Source organism: Netta rufina, assembly GCF_964035555.1.
Source record: "Netta rufina genome assembly, chromosome: 3".
Taxonomy (NCBI): Eukaryota; Metazoa; Chordata; class Aves; order Anseriformes; family Anatidae; genus Netta; species Netta rufina.
The window spans coordinates 24363449-24388740 of NC_140125.1; the positions used below are offsets into that span (position 1 = coordinate 24363449).

A 25292-nucleotide genomic window follows, 5' to 3' on the forward strand; every position below is an offset into this window, starting at 1 on the left:
ATTTCAGTGTAAGGTTTTGTAAAAAGATGTAATTTATAGTATAACTTGCTCCCTTAAAAATGGAAAGCAAGAGGAAGGACAAGAATCTGACTGTAAGCAGGCCAACTTTGATTAACAGTTGCCTCATCTGAAAATTCAGTAACTCTTCAGTCTCAGTGAGTTGCTACAGGCAATGCAGATTACTCAAGTGAGCTAGCCTTTTGCCACTGGCTATTAAGACAGAAATATATTAAGGTAGTAAAGTACTATCAAATTTTCAAAATTTAGATATACATCTTTCAACAGATTTTTGTGTGTTTTCAAAAGAAAATACACAGGTTTTTTTCCCATGTATGAAGTCTGTGTGTATACAGGTTTTATATGCATCATGGCTGTCTTGCCAAGCAGATGGATGAAAGCAGAGTTCTTCAAAGCAGAGAGCAGAGCTTTCTCAGACCTCTCAATATCTTGCACAATCCCTCTCATGTTCCCTCGACAGCTGACCTTCAAGATGTCATTAAAAGTATGAAATATTAAAAATACTCTGCTACAGAGTGGCACCTGTGTTTTATATCCTATTCTTTCAATGGCTCTTCAGAAGAAATCTGTCTTAGAGCATATATTGCTTAAAGGATGAAAGAGGATACAGTGTGTTTGTGTCTGGTATCTCCAACAGTACATTTATTTAAATATTCATCACTTTTTCTAGTCCCTGAACTACTCCTGAATTGCTTATGCCATTTTTTTTAGGAGATACTTGCCATATAAAGACTCTGTGTGTTGTTTTTCTTAGCTATCATCCTTCTAACCAAGAAATTTTGCCAGAGGCATTTTACTTCACAATAACAAGAAATTATGTTTTAGTTTACTTAGGCTGGAACTGGGATGTTTCCCTTTCTCTTCCTACTAATGGAGGAAAATATTGCCAAGCAAACACCAGACTGTTTTGCTAGATGATGCATGGTACTTACCAGACTCTTTCAAGACGCTTTCCTTGTATGCTAGGGGACATCAGTCCTGGATTTTTCTTTTCCTTAAGTGAAGTAAATATCCTACTGGAACCCATTCTGGTAACAATGATTATCTGAAGCTGTCTTTCTTTCTCATATTTAAAATAACTCTGCATAGGCAACCTGGGTTAAAATAGGTGATTGCTTTGAGAAAGATAGAAATCTCTAAAATGGGCTCAGAGGACTGGAAAAATGGCCAGATGAGCAATCCTCACTTCAGCTTTTTGTAATCTGAAGGTCTTTGCAGTCCAATGTGGGGCAGGATAACAAGAGTGGGAATAGGACAGGATAACATGTGGAGTAGGAATACTGAGATAATTTAGCAAGCATGTGTAAATGCCTTTTGAGCATTTATGAACTTTGATACACCAAACACTGTAATTTGATCCAATCTTGGCACATTTTTCTACAGTTAATAAAACATATCTCTAGTATTGAGATCTCTCACCCTGGCAAATTATGTTTCTGCTCTAAAAACTGATAACATGGGAACACTTCAAATTAATTACTGCAAAAAAGTAACTTTAATTGGGCATAATTACATATTTTTTTAAATCTTGCTCTAACATTTCCTGAAATCCAAAGCTAAGAAGGCAGAGATAAAACAAGCATGGAAAATTTCGGCCAAACAATTATAACGTTGTAGAGCACTGAAAACAAGGATTCCTTACAAAGCAGCTTTAGCACAGGTGTCACCACCAACTCCATCTTCCCCCAAACACATCACAGCCTCTCTCAACTACACAGCTGCTCATCACACCTAATATAATCACAGTTATATAACCAGCCCCAGCACACAGTACTAAATGTAAATGTTGATGTCATGGTGATTTTGAAAAACAACATTTCTATTAACATTCTGTCTCCAGCTTTCCCAGCTGGCTGACTGCAGACCATTTCCCAAGATGTTCCAGATCCTCCCTGTGGAGCTTTCTCATGCATCTTAATAATAATTCATAACATTTCTATTGCACCTTTTGCTCTGACTCCCACTGACATATTCATCTGTGACTTTTAGAACAGTAGTAATATTGCTGTATCTGTGATTGCCTTCAGTATGCACCGAGGCAATATTTGTAAGGAAAATAAATATATTTTACTGGACCAATTAAGATAATTATTAAAAATAGACCATCTCACAGACATGCGAGGCTTTCTTCACAAATTCTGCTGTATTGTTCATACCACAATTAAGACCTAGATAAATTCATGTAATGACATGCTGGCAAAAAGATTCAATTGATTGAGAATATAACATAACAAGGTTTCAGGAATTTAAAGTTTGGAAAGATTTCATATTCAGAATCAGGAGTGAAATCTAATCTAGTAAGAAACATTTTCAAAAACACCCTTCTCCTTTGCGGCACTACTGTCTTCACTGATATCTTTCCCCTTTTGATATATATATATATGTGGTAACAACTTAAGTGTTAGGCAGAAAATTAAGAGATGAAGAAATACATGTCAGAACAAAGAAAAGACTGTAGATCAATCTAATGCATCAACGATAAAGGAGAAAATGAGACAAAGTCACTTTTCAGACCTGTTTCTAGCATTTACTTTTTCCTACTTTCAGGAAACAAGTACAGCAAGTGATCATATGCCTGACATACATTAGCCTACCTCTAGTAACATCTTGGCTACAAGGCCAAAATACAGGGAACAAACATCAGTGAATATAGCCTAAAAAGCATAAAAATGATTTTCCTTTTGGCATGGAGGTAAAGTGTGTGAAACTAAATCATCAGTATGCTTAGTGGAGAGGGGCATACAAATTTCTTCCATGACCCCAGCAGCACCTTTCCAGCTCCAGATAGTTAACTCCTACAACCAAGCACAGTTCTGTGTCTCATCCCAAACTGGCATCTCTGCTGGGTCTGTGAAAGGTCATGAGGAGAGCATGTGTAATGCAGATCCCTGAGCAAATGAAAAATCCATTTTACATTTGTGAGGTCCTTTAATACCTGCTTAGATGGCAGCAATCTTCCGTCACTGTTGAACTAAGGTCACTGAATCTGGAGCTTAAAATATAACTGTTTCTTTATCCCTCTGTGCAGATTCAAGGGCTCAAGGCCGTCATGACTTTTATGCAAGAAACTATGAGGTGCTGGCAACAGAGCAGTGATTTTACTGCTACATAACCAAAATATTTTCACTACATGTCCAGAATCAGATGTGGGAAGAAGTATCTCAAAATGCATATATGTCTATGAAATCTGTTATTTTGCATCTTATTTCTTAAAACCATCCACCTCATCTCTCTGTTGTACATGTTTTCTGCACTTGAGAAACCTTTGATCCTGTCTGTGCAATGGTGGAGATGTACATCTAGGACTGATTGTTAAATAACAACTAACTGCAATAGCCAGCATATTTCAATAAAAGCCAGTTCTTATGACCTTCTGCATCTTTGTTTTAACCAAGCCAGAAACACTCCTGCTAAGCCATCTGTTCCTATAATAAAAGCAGCAACACAAGGACATTGAAGAATGTGAGCTGTGCCCTAACAGTTTGGTCCTATTTGCGCCAAGGCAGCATACGGTCATGTTGGGTGTTCATAAAGACACCAATGCAACAAACTGTTCCTAATTTCAGCTGAGGATAGTAGCCAGACTGTATTAAAAACAACTGTGTCAGTCATAATAGCAATAACAGTGATGATAAGAGTAATAACAGACCACAACAGCACTGCCGTACATAACATCTCTATAGCTTTTTATTTTCTAGCAGTCACTCCCTTTACTTACATTGCACTATAGACCTTTAACTCTGTATTGAAAGTGTTGCTAAATTGTTTCACCTTGATCAAGTACTACATTTGTCCTGTACTAAAGTTATAAGAGATATGAAAGAAAGGGGAGGAAAGGTAGATTACATGCTGCCAAAAGTAAGTGGGTTTTAGGTGATATTTTCAGGCTGGAATCATTTAGGCTCTTGAATATGAGCAAAAATGTCCACGTATGGGCTATATATATAAATCCTGTTGGATGCAGTTAAAAATTCAAATTGCATGCCTTAGATCTTCAGCTGCTTCTTTATGTTAGGAACACACTGCAACCTCACACCCAGCTTGTCTCAAGTCCATGTGCTTTGGACATGACATGCGCATCATGCTCAGTTGTTATACAACTGCATATAGTCTGTATAGTGGAGCAAGCCTCACACATTTCCTTTGTTCTTGACACGGCTGATAAGGAGGCTTTTTCTGTTGATATGTGTTATATTATAGAATAACAAAACCGTTCAGATTGGAAGTCCGTTCAGATCTAGTCCAATACCCCAGCTCAAGTAACCCAGAAGAGTTTGCCCAGAACTGTATCCAGTCAGGTTTTGAATATCACCACAGATGACAACTTCAAAATTTCCATGAGCAACCTATTTCAGTACTTGTCCACCCTCACAGTTAGGGAAAAAAAAAAAAAAAAAAGAAAAAAAAAAGAAAAAAAAAACACTTTTTTTTTTTTCTTGTAATCAGATGGGATTTTGTCCTGTCAGTGGGCACCAGTGAGAAGAAACTGCTTCCCTCTTCTCCAGTCCTTCCCGTCAGGTATTTATATGCATTGAGAAGATCCACCCCGAGCCTTCTCTTTTCCAGGCTGAAAAGCCCCACCTCTCCCAGCCTCTCCTCACATGAAACATGCTCCAGTCCCTTCATCATCTTTGATACAGTTTGCTGGACTCACTCCTGTAAGTCTCTTAACTAAGAGACTCTCTTAACTAATCTTTCTTAAACTGGGGAGCCCAGAAGTGGACCCAGCACTCCAGGTGTCTCTCACCAGTGCTAAATAGAGGTGAAGGACCACCTCCCTTGATCCTGCTGGCAACACTCCTCCTAATGCAACCCGAGATGCTGTTGGCCCTCTTTGCCACAAGGGCATGTGGCTGGCTCATGGTCAGCTTGTTTTCCACCAGTCCCCTATGGTCCTTCTCTGCAGAGCTGCTTTTCCCCAAGCTGACTAACAGGATTCCTCAGTATCTTAAAACAAACTCACCTCTGAAATGTGTGCCTGCGTGACCCCAGAATTGGATGTGGATGCACACATAGCAACAAAAGACACTTCAGGCTAGGCCAGGCAGTGGAATTTTTTACAGCTGACTATGAAGTGTTGATGAATCAAATATAAGACTTAAAGTGGAGAACTCAGCTTGCACTACCCTAACTTTAAATATTCCTCTCAGAGATTCATATAGTATCAGAACAGACAGCTAGTCTCCCTGGTATAGTTCGATAAGACTCAATTCTCTCCTGTAAAACAAGAGGTGATAAATTCCTAGTGAATGCCAGGAGGTTTTGTGTCTTCTGTGAAACACAGCGGATCCTCTACTCTGTACATCCATCATTCCAAAACAGATGAAACTCTCACTGAGCTATCTTGATTCTCAGGTCTAGCCAAGGAAGAAGTGAATCTTTGAAAAGGTAAATATTTTAAAGAATTGGCTACATTATTAAGATTGCTTTCAATAAAATACAAGTGATAGGTAGTCTGTTACCATCTGATATGTCTTCTGGATTCTTTACTTGATGACCAAATGGCTTCAGTAATGATAAATACTTCTTCCACTGTTAAGTCATGTATGACTTAAGCCACACAAGTCATAGCCAAAGCACACTACATCTTTTTCAACTTCTGGCATAATTACCTGACTCATGCCATAGTCTAGCTTTTACAATAGTGATTTTCTCACTGAGAACAAGTAGAAAAAGCAATAAGAAAAAAAAAAATGTAGCCATGTTATAGTTTTGTTTAATGTACTGTAGAGGAAAGGGTGGATTTGCATTGTCAAGTTGATTGCTTTTTTGACTTTTTTTTTTTTTGCAGAGAAAGTTCTAATACTGGACATGTTGTTTACAGATTAGAAAGATGCACATGGACAACCAGCTTAGAACTGTGAAAGCTGAAGTGTATAGTTCCCATTAGTTCTGCAGTTCTCTCTCAATGCAAAAGCTGGCTGAAAATTAGTAAGATTGATTCTTTTGTTTGAAAAAATGAATACAAGATTTATTATCAATAAATCACTATTGCATCCCAAAGGACTGTACCTAGTACAAGGACATACTGGAAGCTACAAGTGATCAGAAGAGAAACAGAATGTGTGAATGGTTGCTTATAAAACCAAAGTGTTTTATAAAATACACACAGGACATTGAGAAAACTGAGGCAGAAAACCAGCTCCATTGCTTTCTTCAGCCTACATAGACACATGTCCGAATTATAATTTTCCACATACTATATGTATATGGTAACATTACCATATTGAAGCTGTAAGATCTTTTACCTGAGTTGTCCATTCTAGCAATGCTAATAAATCACTGAAAAATAATATATCACTTTCAAAACTGAATACAAGTGCAATTTGGTAACAACTACTTCAGCTATATTTATGCCTTCAGACTTCCAGTAAGAAGTCACAGGTCTCCACCCTTGAAATAAACTCACACTGCAAGTGGGATGTGAGTGGGAATCCTGCCATTGTGTCTTGGATGCACAGAGACATCTCAGTAGCATCTGCATGAGAAGTCCAACATACAGTGGAATAGCAGTGGCTCAGCTCATTTGAAGTGCCCTATGGACAGGCATTGCCTTTGATTCACACAACAGCTTTTCCATGTGGTCATATGAACTAGAAGAAGAAAGCCAAAACCATGTCTAGGGAATCCAACAGTACATACAGGCACAAGCAGTGCTTGAGGAAGCCATGTGTCGAGGCCACAGCAGGGACAATACCTGTGAGTGAGTGTGGTAACCATTTCACTCATGAACAGAAGATACATTCACTCAGGTTTTGAATAAGAGAGAGGTATTCATCCTTAAAAATCACTTCAAAACCTGCTCTCATGGAGTGGATAGAATATCCAAGCTTAAATAAACATAACTTGTTTGACTTAAGAAGTCATTGCCTCCAGCAAACGCTTGAGTTCATATTGGCATGAAGAACTGAAGAATGGGTAGGTAGAATACATTTCACTCCATTCCAGGAGTGTACTACATGAAATCCCCACAAACACAAACCTGGAACAATATTAAGATTATTTAACTGACTACTAAATAACTGCAGTTTGAATGTTAAACTTGACATTTGGAACAAGACAAGGAAAAGAGGTGAATGCACTCATATGGTGCATTTCTTTTTGGTTGCAAAGAATACATGATCTCACCCAAAGGCCATGGTAGAGTTTCTCAGTTCAGAGTCAGCACTCTGAGAATAAAACCAAGACTCAGGAACTGGACTCAGAAGGAAGGGGACATCATTGAGAGACACTAAAAGACCAAGATGACATAGGCATTGCCTTTGTTTAGCAGGCACCCTATTCAGTAAGCAGTTCTGCAGACAGAGTAAGCAGCAATTAACAGTGTGGCTGAACAGAAGATGATTCCTTCCTTGGGTCTGTCCAAGGGGATCAGACTGTAGTTCCAGTGTGTCATTCCAGTTTTTGAAATTCATCTACTTAGAAACTTTTTTGTCTTATTTCACTCATTTCATAGCATATATAGCATTATCTATTGATAAATAACCTGTATAACAAAGAGGCACAGGAGAACATTTACTTACAAATTGTCAGATTTAGTAATTAATTCCCTGGTTGTAGTTGACTCATTATGCAAGTTGAACTTCCCTGCATGTGCACAGTATGTTTCTTGGTATTCGCTTTTTTTTTTTTTTTTTTTTAAATATGTAGTTAAGTGAAAAATGTTCTGCCATATAAACCAAAGATGTTGAATACAGTAAGCTACTGTCAGTCTTAAACTATGTACTAATTTTTCTAACTGCTATATTGCATAAATAGATATTTTGAACCTGCTTAAAAGTAGATTATTTACATAGCAGTTTATAACAAACCCTTTAACAGCAGTACCATTTCAATGCAAATTTGTACTGAATGTATTATTAAAATACATTTCTTTTGTCTAATATTCTCAATCAGAGGTAAAATAGTTCAGAAGTGCTATTTTGCTATTTATTTTTTTCTTTTACATAAATTCTGCTCGACATCCTTTTTGTAAATGTAATGGGCCACATTTGGCTGTGTTATGAATCCAAAGCTGTCACAGTAGTCTGTATTTAATATTTCCTGCCTTTGCAGAACACTGGAAGGATGTTCACTTTTTAAAGACATTTCAGTACTGTGGCCAGAAGATATTCCTCAATAATGGTGTCATACAATTAAGGTGTCTTAGGTTTTGTCCAGTTTTGAAAGGTGGTATGAAAACACAGCTTTCATGGACATTTACTAGAAATTTGAAGTAGACCACCTGTGAAAATTAAGTCCTTTGATTAAGCTTCTGTTCCCCAGTGCTTCTTTTCATGTTAATAATCAATCTTGGGATGCCACCTCATGTGTCAGGGCTCAGCCTCAGGCAAATATTTTGAATTAAATGAAGGAACTCTGGGACCTAAAAGAAATGCAAGTCATCAGTTGCCCAAATAAACTGTAGTCACCATATAGCCTTCAGAGGAACCATATCCTCTGCTCAGTTTTACAAGTTACAGGATCAGGTAGGGCAGAAAAATTGTGTCATGTTAGGCATTAGCCTACTACAATTCCTAAAATTGGCATAAAGATTAAAAAAAAAATGTTCTAGATTTTATATTTTAAAATATTTTCAATGTCTATATTGTACAGTTTGAAGTCCATGTATAAACCAAAAAAAAAAAAAAAAAAATCTAAAACTGAATTCCTCTACGTACTCAGTTTTGACATTTTGCTTCTGATGCAGCCTAAAGTGTATCTTCTATTGTCTTTACACTCAGAAAGTACATAGGAGAGGCCACAGCAGCAGCCTTGTGACAACTAGCTGCTAAATGTAAAACTGTCAGGGACAGGAAAACAGCTCGGTCTCTTTGCCCATGTGCTGTCTTTCCCTTCAAAACTGACAGTAATTATTGGTAATCAGCATCAGTGACTTGGGGCTATGAGACAGATAGGTATCCCATGAGAGTTCAGTAAGAGAAAGTGTTCAGGGGAAAGCAGCTTTAGGTTTGGAGCTAACAAGTGATGACCTATTGAAGGGAAAGGGATCAATGAACAAGTACAAATCCCTGTGGTACTCAGCCCTCTTTTTAATATACACCAATTCACCACTCATTTCTGATTTTTTTTTCTTTACAAGTCAGCTTTTCAAACTCCTGCTCCTATTTCTGGCTGCATAACTTTTCATTCTGTATTACACAAGTATAAAAGCAGGATAATTGTGTACAAGTATATTTTTTGCTCAAGCAATTCAGCAAGCAGTGGGCGTTCACATATGTGTAAATGGGTATGTTTGAGCATTAACTTTTTGGTTCGTCATACTAACATACTAACATTTTTGGTTAGTCAGTGGCTAGATCTGTGTGCAAGTAATCAGAAGACAGGTTGAGGCATGGTAAGGAAACCTGTCCCATCTGCAAAGTCGAATCCATCATGTGCTGTCAACAGAGATTTAGCTCATAAAGAGCTTGCATCTTGCAGTGTGCTAGTGTCTTAAAGGTCATGCTGTTAAAGCAAATTTTATAAATGAAGCCATTTCACATCACAGTATTACATCCGTTATTTAAATGTCTAACAGAGAAACAAACAAATAAAAAATGCAGCTGTCCAAAATCATTACTGTCTAATCTGTAGCTCAATGACCACTACTAAAACCTAGGTGACTGGGAGTCTTTCTGCAACCAGCCTTACATGGCAGTTATACTATCCATTTTTTATTGCCAGCTCAGGTTCTTGCATCCAAGCAGAGTATTGTAGTTGACACAATTTCTTTTCTCTGAAGAACAGAGAGAGCAGATGTCCTCTGAGTTTTGCTTCTCTGACTACTCAGGGGATCTGAGAAAGCATACAGAGCAGGTGGGCAAAGTAGCATGTGCGAAAATATCTCTGACCCCAGCAAGTCACTCAACAAAATGCATAGAAGGGAAGCCATCAGATTCCCTAAGGTATCAGATAATATATATATAAATTATATCAATATATATATAATATTTTATATGATATATCATAGTATATCAATATATATGTCAATTATTACAATATATAACAATATATATTATAATATAATTTATATAAAATATAATATATATTATAAATTATATATAAATTTATATATATTTATATATAATTATATTAAATTATTGTATATATTATTATATATTATATATTATTATAAATTATTATTATTATATATTTATTATATAAATATAATATATAATATATATATATATATTATCTGATACCCTTGGGTATATACATATACATACTTACCACAGGCATTTTAATTTTAATCTATTAAACCTGAAATGAGAATACCTGTGGGGCTTTTGGCATTGACAGCATTCTGTTAGTCCATGAAAACAAAAGGCTCTGCCCACTGGATTGCAGTTTATGACCTTCCAGACAAGGGCTTGGATTATAATGTGACTCTAGAGCTTCCCTATTCAGCAACTAGAAAATGCTGCAGTTTGCATAGGGAGGGTACAAATGAGCTCTGTTCCCATCGTGGCACTTTATTTCCTGAGCCTGGATAGCTCCTCATAAGAAAAAGGATTTACATCCCAGCAGCATTCAACACCCACGGACCCTGACATATTTAGCAAGAGGTACAGTGATTCAGCACAGAGAGGATGGATTAAAAATAGTGTCAATGTGGCTAAATTGCCTCCACTGCATCTCTAAACACTGACAATTCCAAAGCAGCCACATAAGATACTTGAAAACAACCCCTGCAACTGCAATTACATGTCCATAAGCAAAGGTCATGAGGCATCCTTCAGACATGAACACAACAAGAAAAAAGCCAACAAAAAGCCAACAATAGCCAGACAAAAGAGCTTGATTGTACAGGTAGTTGCTGAACAAAACCATGCTTCCTATTCTATGCATTGTGGCTTTAAAGAGAAATAGTGGGGAAAAAAGGAGGAGATGTGCAGAGAAAGCTCAGTGGCATCACTGTGCCCCAGGTTATCATATAATGGATACAGAAGAGCTTAAATAAACATAGACTGATTCTAATTTCACTATCTGCAGTCAATGTCTGCTCTGGGACAAAAGATCCATAATCAATACAGAAGGAAAACTGGACAGTGCCTCTCATACTTGAACAGCTGATCAAGAAATAATTCATCCCTGTGCAAAGCTTACCCTTGTGAGTCTGCCAAGGTCAGTGTCACTTTGGGTTATCAGCTGCTCTTAGTGCTGGCTAAGTTAAAACTGCCTAGAGCAAGCTTTAAACTTACATACCCAACTTATTTGACAAAATGTCCGTGTCTTACTTTATCTAAGTTTGCAGTCCCTTGATAATGCAAGGCACGTTTTTCCCCTGTATTCCTTTTTCTCTGCCCTTTATCTGAGCCCTCTTTGGTTGCAATAAATCTTCCATATGTAGCAGAATGAGTTTTGATTATGGGGGACAGACTAGTATCACTCAATTCATATTCACCATTATATGTCTTTCTTAGGAAATAATTCAAATTAGATTTGAATACATTTGTTTGTTTGTTTCCCCAGTAAAAGGTTTCAGTATGTGCTGTTTTCCACTGTGATTAAAAGCGTAAATAAATAAAAATTCTTTTCTTCACTTTCATGTACATACATGCAGAAATCTCCTTATCAAATATGCTGCATAACCACTATGAGCTACTGTCAAAGACCTAAACCCCATGTAATCTGTTTTTGCTTTGGTCATCCTATTAGCAAGTATCTGAAAGGCAGCAGCATGTTGCTTGCCCATCCCATACCTCAGACTAGTTCAAGATTTGTATCCTCCTCAGATAATAAAATTAGTTATCTACTCACAATAATGAAGAGAAATCTCTGCACACAGCTCTGAGCTCACTGTTCATTAGCAAAAGAAGTGTGAGCTTAAAGAAAAACTTCCAAAGACATCTGTAGTGCTGACTGTGAAGGACCTACAGGCATCTAGGGTGCTTTACCCAAGAAGAACTCTCTTTAGACTAGAAAGAAGAAAACTTCAGTGTGTGACTCAGTGAGCATCTTTTACACCTTGCTTTAGAAAAGGAAAGGGTGATGCTTTCTGAAAATAATTCAGTGTAAATTACAAAGGCGTTTTTCAAATTTTGTTTCACTGAAAGTCTGTAGATTTTAAATGTACGTAAGTGCCTAAACCAATTCTAAAACAGTTCCTAGCCACCAAAGTCACTTAACTTTTTTCTCTTCCAAATCTGCTAGCACCCTTCACTCATCTTTACTTAGAAACTCAAGGTTAGCGTTGCTTGGGTGCAACAGTGGATTTTAATGAGCAGTTCATTTCCCAGGTAAGCCTAGTAGGAACAAAGAGCCCACACAACCTGCTGATCTGTGCAAAGGACTGTGGTGGTTTTACCATGCTGGGCAGCTAAACCCCACAACCGCTCTCTCACTCCCCCTCTTTTAGATGAGGAGGGGGAGAAGTAAAGAAAAGAACAACTCACGGGTTGAGATAAGGATAATTTAATTAAAGGGAAATAATAATAATAATAAATATTATTATGAACTAAACAATTTAACTTAAGGGAAATAAAAAGGGAAAGGGGAAAAGGGAGGGGGAAAGGGAAAATAAAAAGAAGGGAGGAAAACAAACTAATAAAATAAATGAAGGCTATGTGGAAGTGCAGAGGAAAGAAATTACTCTCTACTTCCCACAAATGAGTGATGATTGACCACGTCCTTGAAGCAGGGCCTCAACACACGTAGCCGGTGTTCGGGAGGAGGACCGACATTTTCATGTATAAAGCGAGTAACAAAAGCTTTCAGAATAAGTGTAATTTTCCAAGCTGAGTCTGGATCGGTTATCACGTGGGAAAATATAATTCTTTCTTTATTGTGTCATCATCTCCAAAATATTTACCCATGAAAAATATTCTTTAAAAATAAAACAGCTAGCATTCTGAATGGAAATGCTTTGACTAGCATGAAACCCATGCAAAACTTCTCTGTTGCTGTTTCAGTTACATCAGTTACCTTTTCCTTTGTTTCTAGCAACAATTCATGTTCCAAAGTCACAGTCCTCAGAAATACTAAGCAAGGATCCCTACCACACAAGAGGAGCAGAGAGACATTCTCTCAAAGAGTGAGGCTATTATGAAAAGAGACAGAACAGATGCATAGCATCTTGAAGAAGTCTGATTAAAAACAGAAGCAGGAAGGTTAAACCTCTCAGTAAGATCAGATTGTTCAACAAAAGACACAACTGGTGTGGAAAGATGAACCTTTGATCCACTATCTCCCCTTCAGAGCTAAAAATAATAGTGAGTCATGCCAGCAGAAATGTTGCTATTTAACTTTACAAATTCAGGTCATTAGGCTTATATGCACAGAATCATTCTCTTCCTGCTACACACAAAATGTTATTAAGAACACAAGCACAAGTAAGTGGGCACCTACCTGTTCTTGGTTTCAAATCTCTACATGATAGTTCAGGAATAAACAAAAATAACCCACTCAAGCCCAATAAGAGAGTCAAGACTGAAATTACCGTTACCATTGTTGGGAAGGAAAAGGAAGATATATATAACCCTCCAAGTAGCATATCCCTTAAACCTTCGTTTTCCTTTTTTTTGCCTTTCCCCATTTGCTGCAGACAACCTGTCTTCTTACTTTCTTTTTCTTTTTCTATCTGTTTTTGGTATTAGAGATCAAGTTAAAATAGCTATCAAGTGTTTGTCAAGAATTTTTAAAAAGCTAGCTGATCTAGACAGATAGACCAAATAATATGTAGAAGGCTGAACAGCAGCCAAATTATGAAAGAAGCATATTAAGCATTGTTAAAGTGCCTTGTAACTTTCCAGAAGTATCTCCCAGAAAAGGCAGTTGTCCAACTGTTCATTTTATTTTCAGGTAAGCACTTTTGAAAGTAGGTCAGAGGAGGAGATAACTCTGGACTGACAAGACTCGCAAGGAGGAGGACAAGAATGAGTGGTCTTCAGAGTGCCTGAAGAAAGAATTCTTGACCTCCCAGGTTGCTGTGAGCTAGCTTGATAAATGAGAATCCTCCTACTAGTATATACAAAGAGCTGTCTGAAGTTGAAGCCAGCATCCCCTCCCAGCTTGTGGCCTTTTCACATCCCTGTTAGGTCTACTCACTAAGCATTAGGACAGGAAGATTTCATTCACATGCCCAGCAGCATAAAAATTTACCAAATGGGGACATGGACATGGACTCTGAGCATGGTGCCAAAAAAAAACAGCCTTACCAGGAGTACATGAAGGAAGTACCTGAACTTCCTGACTCAGTTGGGAGAACTGCCCATCCAGGTCAGACAGATGCCTCTGAACTCTATACTCTTTTATTTGAGAACAGTTTCATAAGGCCAAATCTCTTCACCTTATACAACCTCTACAGACCCCTACCTCTTCATTTGTCAAGGTCAGGTTTAGGAGACAAAGTTGAAGATCCAAATTTGCCCTTGTGGGTACTGGAAGTAATGCTGGCTGATCAGAGCCCTCTAGGACTGAAGTACTGCTTCTGAGTGAGAAAGGAAATTCACTGGAGAAATGGAAAAATGATGAATAGGAAAATCCCCACGTCACCCTATTTCCAAAAAAGTTCAGATCGGGGAAACAACAGCAAATGGTATATCCAAGCTAGCAGATAGCAGCATTGTGTTACTATTCACGGTATGCTGCCACTCTCTATGGCTTCTGAAATTCTGCAGCAGCTCCCTGTGCTGCTTTAGTTTTGTAGATTTTATAACAGAATCACTTGACTGCAGAGACAGAAAAAAATCAGCATATGGAAAAGAATGTTTTCTAACAGTATCTATGTAGATACAGTAGCAAATGATGCTTTTTCCTCTGATAAAACAACCAAAGAATTAAACTGAGATTAAGTACGTCAAAAAGTGACCATAAACATCAAGTGTTAAGGTGACTACACAGTTGTAACTGGGGGCTCTTACACTGTTTCCTTGGAAAAAAATAATTTTCAGACTTCAAATCAGACATGTAACTATTTCCTCTGGAACTCTGCATTTTTAAATCACCATTTTAAAGAGGCCAGGAAGGCAAATGTAATGAGTCATTTACCTGAGATATTAATGCACTGCAACAAAATCTTTTTAGCTGACATAATCCCGAGCCCCTTTGAATGAGTGTCGCCTTACATTTTTATAATTTAATAACGCTGAAATTCTAAAAGAATGTTTTAAATACAATTTTTTCAGTCTGCTTTCTCAAATGAGGTCCCCATAAACTTGGCCTGGCTGACATAGCAGCTTTCTGAACTGCATAGATATATTTCCTTTATGTACAAGGTCTCATGGAGAGCTTTTGGGAAGAACCAAAAAAAATTTTCACACATGCTGAACCCAGAGTTGGAAAATATGTCTATTAGTAGCATCTAGGAAAGACACCTCACATCACATTAAGGGTACTTCTAAAAGGCATTTTCAGCCTGTTTTTGACAAAATGCCCCCCCCCCCCCCAGTGAATGTGATTTATCTTATGGATTTCTCTTCAAAATGGAATAGGTTTGAGGAATGAAGAACCCCTTCTTTACTATTACTGTATATGAAATAAAAATGAAATAGAATCTAAATACACTCAACTCTATTCTGTTCTCCATTCAGTATCACCTTCGCACACAAATGGAACCACTAAAGGCAACACTCATCTATTTTCCAGTATGAAAACCAACCTTGTAAGAAGAAGCATAAGAACCTTGAAATGAGTCTCAGTGAGAATAGCATGTTTTAACAATTCATTGCTGGTTTTTTTATTCTTTTGTTTGTTTGTGTTTCTTACTCATATCCACCATATATGCATGCATCTAGCTAGCTATCTGCATGTAAGATTAATATGGGCACACTTAAGTGCATTAATGCACAAGTGTATACAAAGACAGTTATGTGCCTTCCCTGTACAACCAGATACTCCTGCTGGTCTGTGAGTCCTTTCCTGAAATTTCTTCCACTGCACTTTGTACAGGCAGCATGCAGTAGTGTGCTGCACAGTGACCCAATTTCAAGGAAATCACAGATATGATGGAGCTGCACTTCAGCTGCTCACATTTTGCCATAATTTGCATATTCTGTTTGGTGAATACTTTCACTGGGATTTTCACGTTGTACTAAGGTAGCCAGGCTTCTTTGAATCAGACTGACTTTGACGAAATGAGTAGTAGAGAGTATCCCTCATGTGCTGGGTCCTGAGATAAACACAGTGGATAAGGGCAACAGTGGCACGGGCTATCAGCAGTGAATGTCTCTGCTGTATTTGAAAGATGGACTCTTCCATCTGGACAATCATTTCTGAGTGCCATTCTTCAAAAAGATAAGGGGCTGAAGCTTGAAACAACAACCTTATTTTTTGGAATATGAGTCATATAGGTAGAGGAAGAGAGAGAGCTTTAAAGTGTGGATATTATACTGCTACTGGTACCTGAATGCTGCCAGAAGACCAGACTACAGCAGAGTAATTTGTATAGGGGTATAAAAGATGTTAAAAGAAAAAAAAAAAAAAAAAAAAAAAAAAAAAGGTGTAGTCATTATAAGGTGTGTAAATTAAGGATTTTGTTGTTTCAGATAAATATGCATGCTTAATGCTTCCAGAAAGAGGTAGGACTACAAATGACTGCACCTCTGGGATAGCTATAGCCAGGTGCAGGAGGAGTGCTGTGCTGCCACCACATCATGCATTCCAGCTTCCCCATGTAACTCCAGGTGCTATTAACTGTAGCTACATATAGTGAAAAGATCTTCCATGCATCTTTCCTGGCCTCAGAGAAGAACTTCATGCCTCACAGAAGAAAGCAAAAAAAAGGCGTGCAAGAAAAGGGAGCGTGTACTCGTAAGAGTCAACAATGGGAAGGACTGCCTAGGGTGGTTATCTCTGAAGCTAAGGGGAATATAGAGCAGGAGTCAGTGTTGTGGTCGCAGCTGTCTCATGCTCCTTCAAAACAGCTATGGTACCGTACTTTCTGGGGTCCTGGAGGATGCTTGAGAAGAGAGAAGGATGTTTTGCATTTTACAAGACCAAGAAAAAGTCTGTGTATTCTCATTTTTTACCATTATTCATAATAGCATCATTTTGTCTTAATTCCTTCAAGATTACTGCAAAGCTAGTAATCATAATCAAGCTATTTTACAAGTTCAATTTACAGGAGACCAAATTATTTATTATTTATTTACAGTTCTAAGTGGGTCTTTTGAGTTTTCTCTGAGTAAAATAATGTGTAAAAAATATCCCTCAAAATATCAACTATTTGTCTAAGTGGAGATAAACAGTGAAATAATGTGTACATTGGTCTAATGTCCCTGAAGATAACAGGTTTTGCAATTAGGCATTTTTAATATGAGATCCCCAAGTTTTATTTCTGATTCTTTCCACATGTGACTTTGGAAAATCCTTGCAATTTCTTCCAAAATGGCAAGGCAAACCTGTCCTTTTTGAAAGCTGCTGCCAAGATTTCTGATCTAATGTTAAATACAATCTCAGTTGCGACCTTAACTAAACCAGAAAAAATTAACTTAAACCATGAAGAATCACAATCTCTTTCTGTGTTGGCAGCAATATATGAATGTATGTAGGGCATGTGCAGCCATACCTTAGCTGTCAGACTGTTAACTAACATCTAGCTTTTCAGAGACATTTTGCTGGGTAGGAGCAGTCAGGATTCTTCCAGCCCTGAGCCACAGAAGTGGTAGCATCGCTCAGGCTGGCCATGGACACAGCACTAGCACACTTTGACAGGCAGCACACTGGAGGAAGTAGCACTTAGGAATTCCACAAGAGACCAAAATCCCTAGAGTATCCCAGACAGTGAGGATATAAATGTGGGTCCTGTTCTGGGTTGGAGGACGATCTACAACTGCTTCTGAGGTCTTTTCCAGTCCTATATCTGTGACTCTCCTCTCAAGCTTATTGTCCTACCTCCAGAAACACGGAAAGCACATTTTTGTGCCAGAGTTTTTGTTTGTTTGTTCATTTATTTGTTTGTTTTTAACTGTATTGCATTCACAGATGTTAATGACAAAAGTGAGAACAGAATACAACTTTACTGGTTTCTATGTCTGAGCATCTTCTCTTTCCCAGCATGTATGAGAGCTTTTCTCTTGAATCTCTCCAGTCTCCTGACAGGTCAACAACTTTACGTGCTGCCATTGTGCTCTACCAAAAAAAAAAAAAGAAAGAAAAAAAAAAAAAAAAGATCTAAAGGCTTTGTGCTTTCAAAGACTATCTCTTCTCTTTACTGTATTCTCCAAGTCTCAGGAATGGGAGTCCAGCAAAATAGCAATTCCCCTGATTAGCTTTTTTTTTTTTCTTTACCAGAGTAAAAAAACATTATTTTAGGACACTATCTCATGATCCTGTTGATAAGCCAGCTTCCATATAATCTAACCCTTTGTAACCTAACCTATTTTCTTCTTTAGTCTATTGTAAGCCCTGTCTCCTCTTTTCATTTCCCAAGCAAACCTAAGCTTTTGTAAGATTTTGTTATTTTTTACTAAGTGCAGAACTTGGCTTTGCACAGCTCTGCTGCACCCTTAGCCCTGGTGTGCTTCTCATCTCTATGTTTCACACAGCTTCACCACCTGCAGTAAGCAAATTAAACAGAGCGGAACCAGTCACTATCTCTATTTCATCATCATCATTATGTTCTTCACATTACAACTTCTGTTTTCATCAGCAAACAGTTGTTATCTGAACTTATATTTTACAGTGTCCCCATGTATCCACTGATTTCTAAACTGCAATGGGTAGTATAACCCAACAGCACTCATGACACAGTCTGCACAAAGTTTCATAGCCATGCAGAGCTCTTCTCCTCTAACTACTGAAGTATGGTAGAATTTTTTAAAAAGTGCATGTAACACTGTTCTGATGTTGTGCTTTTGTGTAAACTATTATCATGAACCACATGACTGAGCAAAGCAGAAATATCATTTCTATTAATATGTGCTGTTCATTCTGAGAAAACATGTGATACGACTTTTCAGTGCTGAAACCTAACTTACAACATTTATTTATTTATTTATTTATTTATTTATTATCATTCAGGAGAATGATAAGAGGAGATTCAGGCTTTCAGCATCTGGAAAAATGCCCTGTGCTATCTCAGACATAAAGGAGTAAGGCAAATAAACTACACTGGAAAAGCTTCCTCTGTGATTTGCTTAAGTAGCAATTTACGTGAAGTCTGCTGCTCATTTCGGTTATAGGAGAGTCACAACCAAAAATTCCTACTATGAAGGCTGTATCATACAAATGTAGATTAGGAATTTCCCCATGTTCTATTTAAAGAACAAAATGCTGGACTAAGATCCAGAGGATCTCTTCTCAGTCTATGGAAAGAACTGTTTCTTACGTGAAATGTCTTTAAGTCACTGAATCTTTCTAACAAGCAGAAGAGCAACCTGTTATGGGTGCTATACAATTTGAAAGTTGATATGAGAAGCCAAAAGGATTCATGATTCAAGGGTGACCCAACAAGAGCACTGTACCAGCAGGTGCTCAGTCTGCGCAGATGGCATCAACAACTTCTTCCACTGTCCTGAATACATGGAGAAAGAAATAATTCAGCTTGGACAAATCACACGGGCAACCTTGCCATTTGGAGTGTAAGACTGTCAGAAGGTGCAAGTGTGTACATTGAAAATCACCACTGCACAGCTCCGCTGTGAAATCGAGTAGATGTACCACCTGGAAGATGTTTCATTATGTTCTGCTTGTGTGACATCAAAGAAAGTAGCTGAGAGGAAGATGTAAAACCAAGTGAAGAGATATTTGTTTTACAGTTAAACTGCTGAATTTGGTATGATATATGTACCTTCTTCCTCCTTAATATGTAAGCAAAGCTGATTTTTACACTTACTAAACTGAATTGTACACACTACACCACTTTATCCCTTGAACTCATTTTCTGACCAGTTTATGTTAACCTTCAAATGCAGCTCATGGTTTTTCGATTTGTTTTTGTTTTGTTCATAGAAGCACTTGCATATAGCAAATATGAATTTGGACAATGCTTCATTGTCCTTTTCATGCCTAAATCCTCACTGAAATGCACAGCACAAGTGCAAAGTTTACTTCTTTGAACACTGTGTATTTCTTTGTAAAATAATGAATTTCACTCAGAGGTAGATAATATTTGGGGAAAAAATAGAGCGTGTGATCCAGGCCATAGGAAAAAAAAAAATCCATACAAAGCTCTAAAATTAAAAAAAAAAAAAAAAAAAAAAAAAAAAAAGAGAGAGAGAGAGATAACATCTTCCTAATCTTTTTAAGACTATTTAATTAGGAACCCATACAACAAAAAATTACAAATATTACATAACTTTTCACTGTGGTGAACTACTTTAGTTTATATTTTGCTAAAGTTCATATTTCTCTCCTGTCACATTTTCTTCAACTGTCTCATAACATTTCCATGAAATAAATTGCTTATCTACTTTACAGATGATATAATGAAGCAAAGAGTAATTAACCCATTCTTCTGAAGTTGTAATCATCCATAATACAGAGATCAAAGATCTCTGGTGTGGTTCTGGAAATGAGAGCAAAATGGTGAAGTGAAGCTGACTTCAGTCTCCTAATCCTACAGTAAATCAGGGACAAACCTTATTGCAAGCTGCTAAGAAACTGGTTTTGAGATTCATCCATCAAATATGCCCACCTCTTCCAAGGTTGCAGGTGGGAGGATGTGCCCCTATAACGGGTGATGAGCTCTCATGCTAAGATGTGGCTGGCTTTGCCCCTTGGATACAAACTGGACACAAAATGGAACTGAAATGTCAACCTGAGTCTGCAAAGAGGGGAACAGAAGTTGCATGGGATTTAGGACTTGAACTGAGATGATGTGGCAGCGTGAGAAATTTGTTCCTTGCAAAATATCCAGCTCCTCCAATAAGTTGGATGTTAAAAACAATGCTGCAAAGTATCTGATGATTTTGCAAAATGTGCAGGCAATTCTAGGCCAAAATGTCTATTTTGTCTGACAGGTGAAGCAGACACATTAAGAAGGAGTGAGTAAAATACACTAACTACAGACTTAATGTATCAGGAAACATTCAGACTTTTCAGAAAACAGTCTTTATAATGTGAAAAATTTATGTAAAGAAGTTACAGGGAATCTTTGGGTGGTTTCTGTTGCTGAAAGCAACTGCAGATAGACAAAAAATTAGCCCTAGTTTGGGTCTGCCTCATTACCACACAGAAAACATATCTTACCCCAAGGAAACAAGCACCCCATCCATAGAAACCTGAGGGATATGGTTTTGGTAGCCACTACATTCAAAGGCAGGCATAACCAAGACTTCAGTGCTATGCAATAAAATCACAAAGCTATAAAAACTCAGCTTTGGTCTAGAAAAAAACATGGGCAGCATATCTCATGGTGATGAGGGTCAGCAAGACTGGGTCTGAATGAAGTATGATGCAGATAGATGTAAGAAAGGTTTGAAGAAGCAGGAGATATTCAGTCTGCAGCAGAAGACCAAACATGAAAGGCAAACACAAAGCTGAGAAGCAGCAGCTACACAGAATGTCTGCTGTGAAAAACTTTTTGAGAATGAGATTAAACAAACATCTGTCCAGAAGGGCAGTATTACGCCTGACCCTGCTTGAGGCAAGCTGATAAGACCAAGTGATAGCCCAAGGCCCCATTCAAGCCTACAGACACACAGCCCTGAGCCTCTCCATGGAGACATGCATAAGACCAATATTGCAGAAGAACATTTTGTGTCCCACTGACCTAGGAAAAAGAAACAGGAATGTGCCCAGGAGACAATCCAGGGACAATGACAAAATTCCAAGGCCACATAACAAACCACAAAACCAGAAGTTTCCTGAACTTTTTTCTCCTTTTCCTTTTAGATTTTTCCCCCTGACATTTTAATATAATTCCAGGAATCTGATATAAATGTAAAAATATATTCTTGCAACTATTTTCTCAATACCACAGTGAACTCTGCACATGGCTAAAAACTCCAAAATAACGTGTCATCAGCTCCATCCATTCATGTGTTCTGTTTTTCCTGTTACTAGCCTTCCCACCTTGATCCTTCTTATTTTCTTTCTTTTCTTTTTTTCTTTCACTGCTGAATAATAGCAAAAAGCAAGATAAACAAAGATGATTAGATGAAAGCTGCAAGCTGAAGTGTGAGAGATTTACTTTATCCTTGGTGTCAGCAGAGTTAAATACATGAGGGAGGAATGAGGAGGTATATTGACATCTGAAAGGTTTGTTCATTTGAGTTCACTTCTATAGCAAATTTTCTGCTAGATCCACTTTTGAGAACGTCAGAATGTAATAAACAGAGTTATTCTCTGTAGGGTTATTGACAAGAAAAAAAAAAAAAAAAGGAGTCGTAAGTGGTATTGATTTGGGGTGAAATGGTGGAACGTGACAATCAATAGGGCTTAGTCAGAAAATAGAAGGAGTCACACAAGTCATGATAGGATTATTACAGGAATGAAATTCTGATATCAAATAAAGAAGGGAGGAAGCTATAAATGAAATCCAAAATATAAGCAGTAGATGGATTTAGAGAAAAATATTAGCTATTCATTTTCATTTTTAATATGTGAGATGCTTTTTATTTTAGCATCCTGTCAATGCTGTTTTTCTAAAGCTTTTGAAATAAATTTTTTCCACCTCCATAGTATTTTCATTAAATGTCATCAAATCTCTTTTCAAATCTCTGAGAGAAGTACTATTATCCTTATTTAATGGATAATGAGAAGATATAAAGAGAAATTTGGGATTACATTTTCCAAAGTAGTCAGTAATGCTGTGTGCCTCCCATCTAGATACACAAATCCATAAAATGCAGAAACAAAATTTGCAGAGGTCCTGGGAAACCACAACTTTGGTTGATGATAACAGCTGCTTAGTTCTCAAACTCTGGGTCACAGACTGAAGACTCAAAAGCTGAGCCTTCACAGGGAGCTATGTAAGCACAGTAAGCTTCCTCACAGACACAACACAGCATAAAATAGGAGGAATCTTAATGTGCAGTCCTCTGCTATAATTACAAAGCTCATTATTTCACCACTCAAATGATTCAAGATGGAAAAAAAAACTATCAACCATATATCAACCACATGAAAGATCTGTACATTTACAGGTATTTATATAGTGCATGACTTCCCAGTACAACCACACTAGAAAATAATAGCAGTAATAACTTAGAAAGAGAAATAAATCTTTTTCACCGGTTATTTTAATCATGCTCAGGTGTTCGGTGTATTACCTTTTCCTAGACTCTGGACAATAATTTTTTTTTTCTTGAATGAGCCTAAAAAGCCTTATAAATGTAATTTGATAGAGAATTAGCTACACTGCCAAGGTGAAAAGCATCGGTAGTAACGTCAATCAACATCACAGAAGAATGTATTGCAGGCTGTGAAGAAAACTACTACTTTCAAGGGAAACATAAACTGTATTTTAAAGAACCTCTTGCACCGATCAGCTAAATAAATGTTGACAATGAAACAGTAGTATATACATGGCTTTTGGGAGGAGGGGATCCTTGGGCCAGTCTCTCTTTTTTTTATGAATGAAGCCTTAAAAAGGAAGCTAGAGAAGGACAGGAGCTCACCTGACTACAATTGGAAGGAACGCACAAGAATGTCATCACCATGCTGAAATGTGAGCTGCCCGGGAAACCAAGGGTAACGCAGTTGCAGAAAATGCCATTGATTTCTAAAGAGGGATTACCAGAGACTGCAACAGTTTAAAAGCTTATTTAGCTGGAATCACATTTGCAGTCATGGGATTTCTATTGGAAAATGTCATTACAGTCTTGAGAAAGAAAATTATGACTGAATCACCTCAGGAGGGGGATGGACAAGATGACCTCTTGAGGTCCTCTTCAGTGGTATTTCAGCAATTCCATGTTCAGTGGCAGAAAACACATGTGGATTGGAGCTGCTCAGGCATTCAAGTTGGAAAATTTTGGCATATGCCTTTGGCATGAGAAGAAGCCCGTGCAATTTTTATATTGATTTCTGCCTGCCATTAGTGATGTGATTCAATCACGAAATGGCTTATTTCCCCGATACAAAAATGTAATGCCATGCCGGAGTAGAAATAGGAAGCTGCTCTCATTATCACAGCTAAGTTCATTTTACAGCAGAGCAGTTTACTTTAAGACTTTTCCAGCAATCCAGATCTAATTATGGAATCAATTTCAAGCAATTTTGTAATTAAATGTACCTGCTCAAAATATCTCAGAGGCTCAACAATTTAAAACGACTGCGTGAAAATGTAATTAAAATGAAAAAGGCCAGAGAAGAACTGGCCCTTCCTCCACGAGGAGAGCGCTGAAGGACATTCCAATCGCTCAGTTTTTAGACCCAAATCGCCTGCTTCATCCCCGGATTTCTGCTTTTCCCCAGCCGCGCGGGGATCTGCCCCGCGAGCGATCGAGGAGATGTCCGAGTGGGACTGGGCTGGGGGAAGGCTGTTTGGTTTTTAATTTAAGAAAAAAAAAAAAAAAAAAAAGGAAAAAAGGAAAAAGAAAGAAAAAAACAGAACGCGCTGTTTCAAAACCGCGCTGTACCCCCCGCCCGCAACCTCTCCCCAGCAGGGACCGGGCTGAGGCTGCGGTCCCCAGCGAGATGCTCGGCGCCCGGGGGCGAGGCTTTTTTGGGGGGTGATAGGGGGGACAGCCCCGCTTCGCTCCCCTCGGAGGGCGCCGGGCGCAGGGGGAGGAAGTTTCCCCGCTCCCCCTCCGCCGGGCCGGGGCTTCGGGGAGGCTCCGCGGGGCAGGGGGTGCGGAGGAGGGGGCCGGGGCCGGGGCCGCCGCCGCTCACTCACCGCCCGCCGCCGGCCCGGGGCCGAGGCTCAGCGCCAGCTGCAGCCACAGCGCCGCGGCCAGCGCCCGCCGCCTCGCCGCCGGGAGGGCACCGCCGCCGCTCGCCTGCTTCCCATGGCACATCTTCTGCCCGCCACGGGCATCCGGGGCGCCGCCGCCTGCAACGAAGAGAGCCGCGCCGGCTTTGCCGCTGCCCGGGGCTGCGCGCCGGCTCTCCGCGGGGCGCCCCCGCCGCCGCCGCCTCCGCCGCCTCCGCTCCCCGCGCGGCGCCTTGCGGCGGCCCCCGCGCCGCCCCCCCCCCCGTCCCCCCTTCTCCCCATCCCTCCCCTCCGGGGGCGCGCACCCGGCCCCCGCCACCGCTGTACCTGCGGGGCACCTCGGACAGACCCACGGACAGACCCACGGACAGACAGACACACGGACGGACGGTCGCGCGGCGGCACACGCGCGGCTCGCCCTACCTGGGAGGGGGGCGGCGGGGAACCGCAGCGCCCACCTGCCCGGCCCGCCCGGCCGCGGCCGCGGGGAGCCAGCCCTGCTGCGCTGCGGGACCGGCCGCCACGCACACGCATG

At 39.1% G+C, this 25292-nt stretch overlaps 1 protein-coding gene across 1 annotated transcript in view; it reads right to left on the reverse strand.

Moving 5' to 3' along the window:
- The window catches only part of SUSD4 (sushi domain containing 4), a gene marked incomplete at both ends in the record, with an annotated part of 72300 nt that extends 47458 nt beyond the window's left edge, over positions 1-24842 (reverse strand). The window contains one exon of the mRNA XM_084284044.1: positions 24722-24842. Within this exon, the coding sequence (XP_084140170.1) occupies positions 24722-24842 (121 nt within the window). The remainder of the gene's footprint in view (positions 1-24721) is intronic.
- Between the last annotated feature and the right edge of the window lie 450 nt (positions 24843-25292).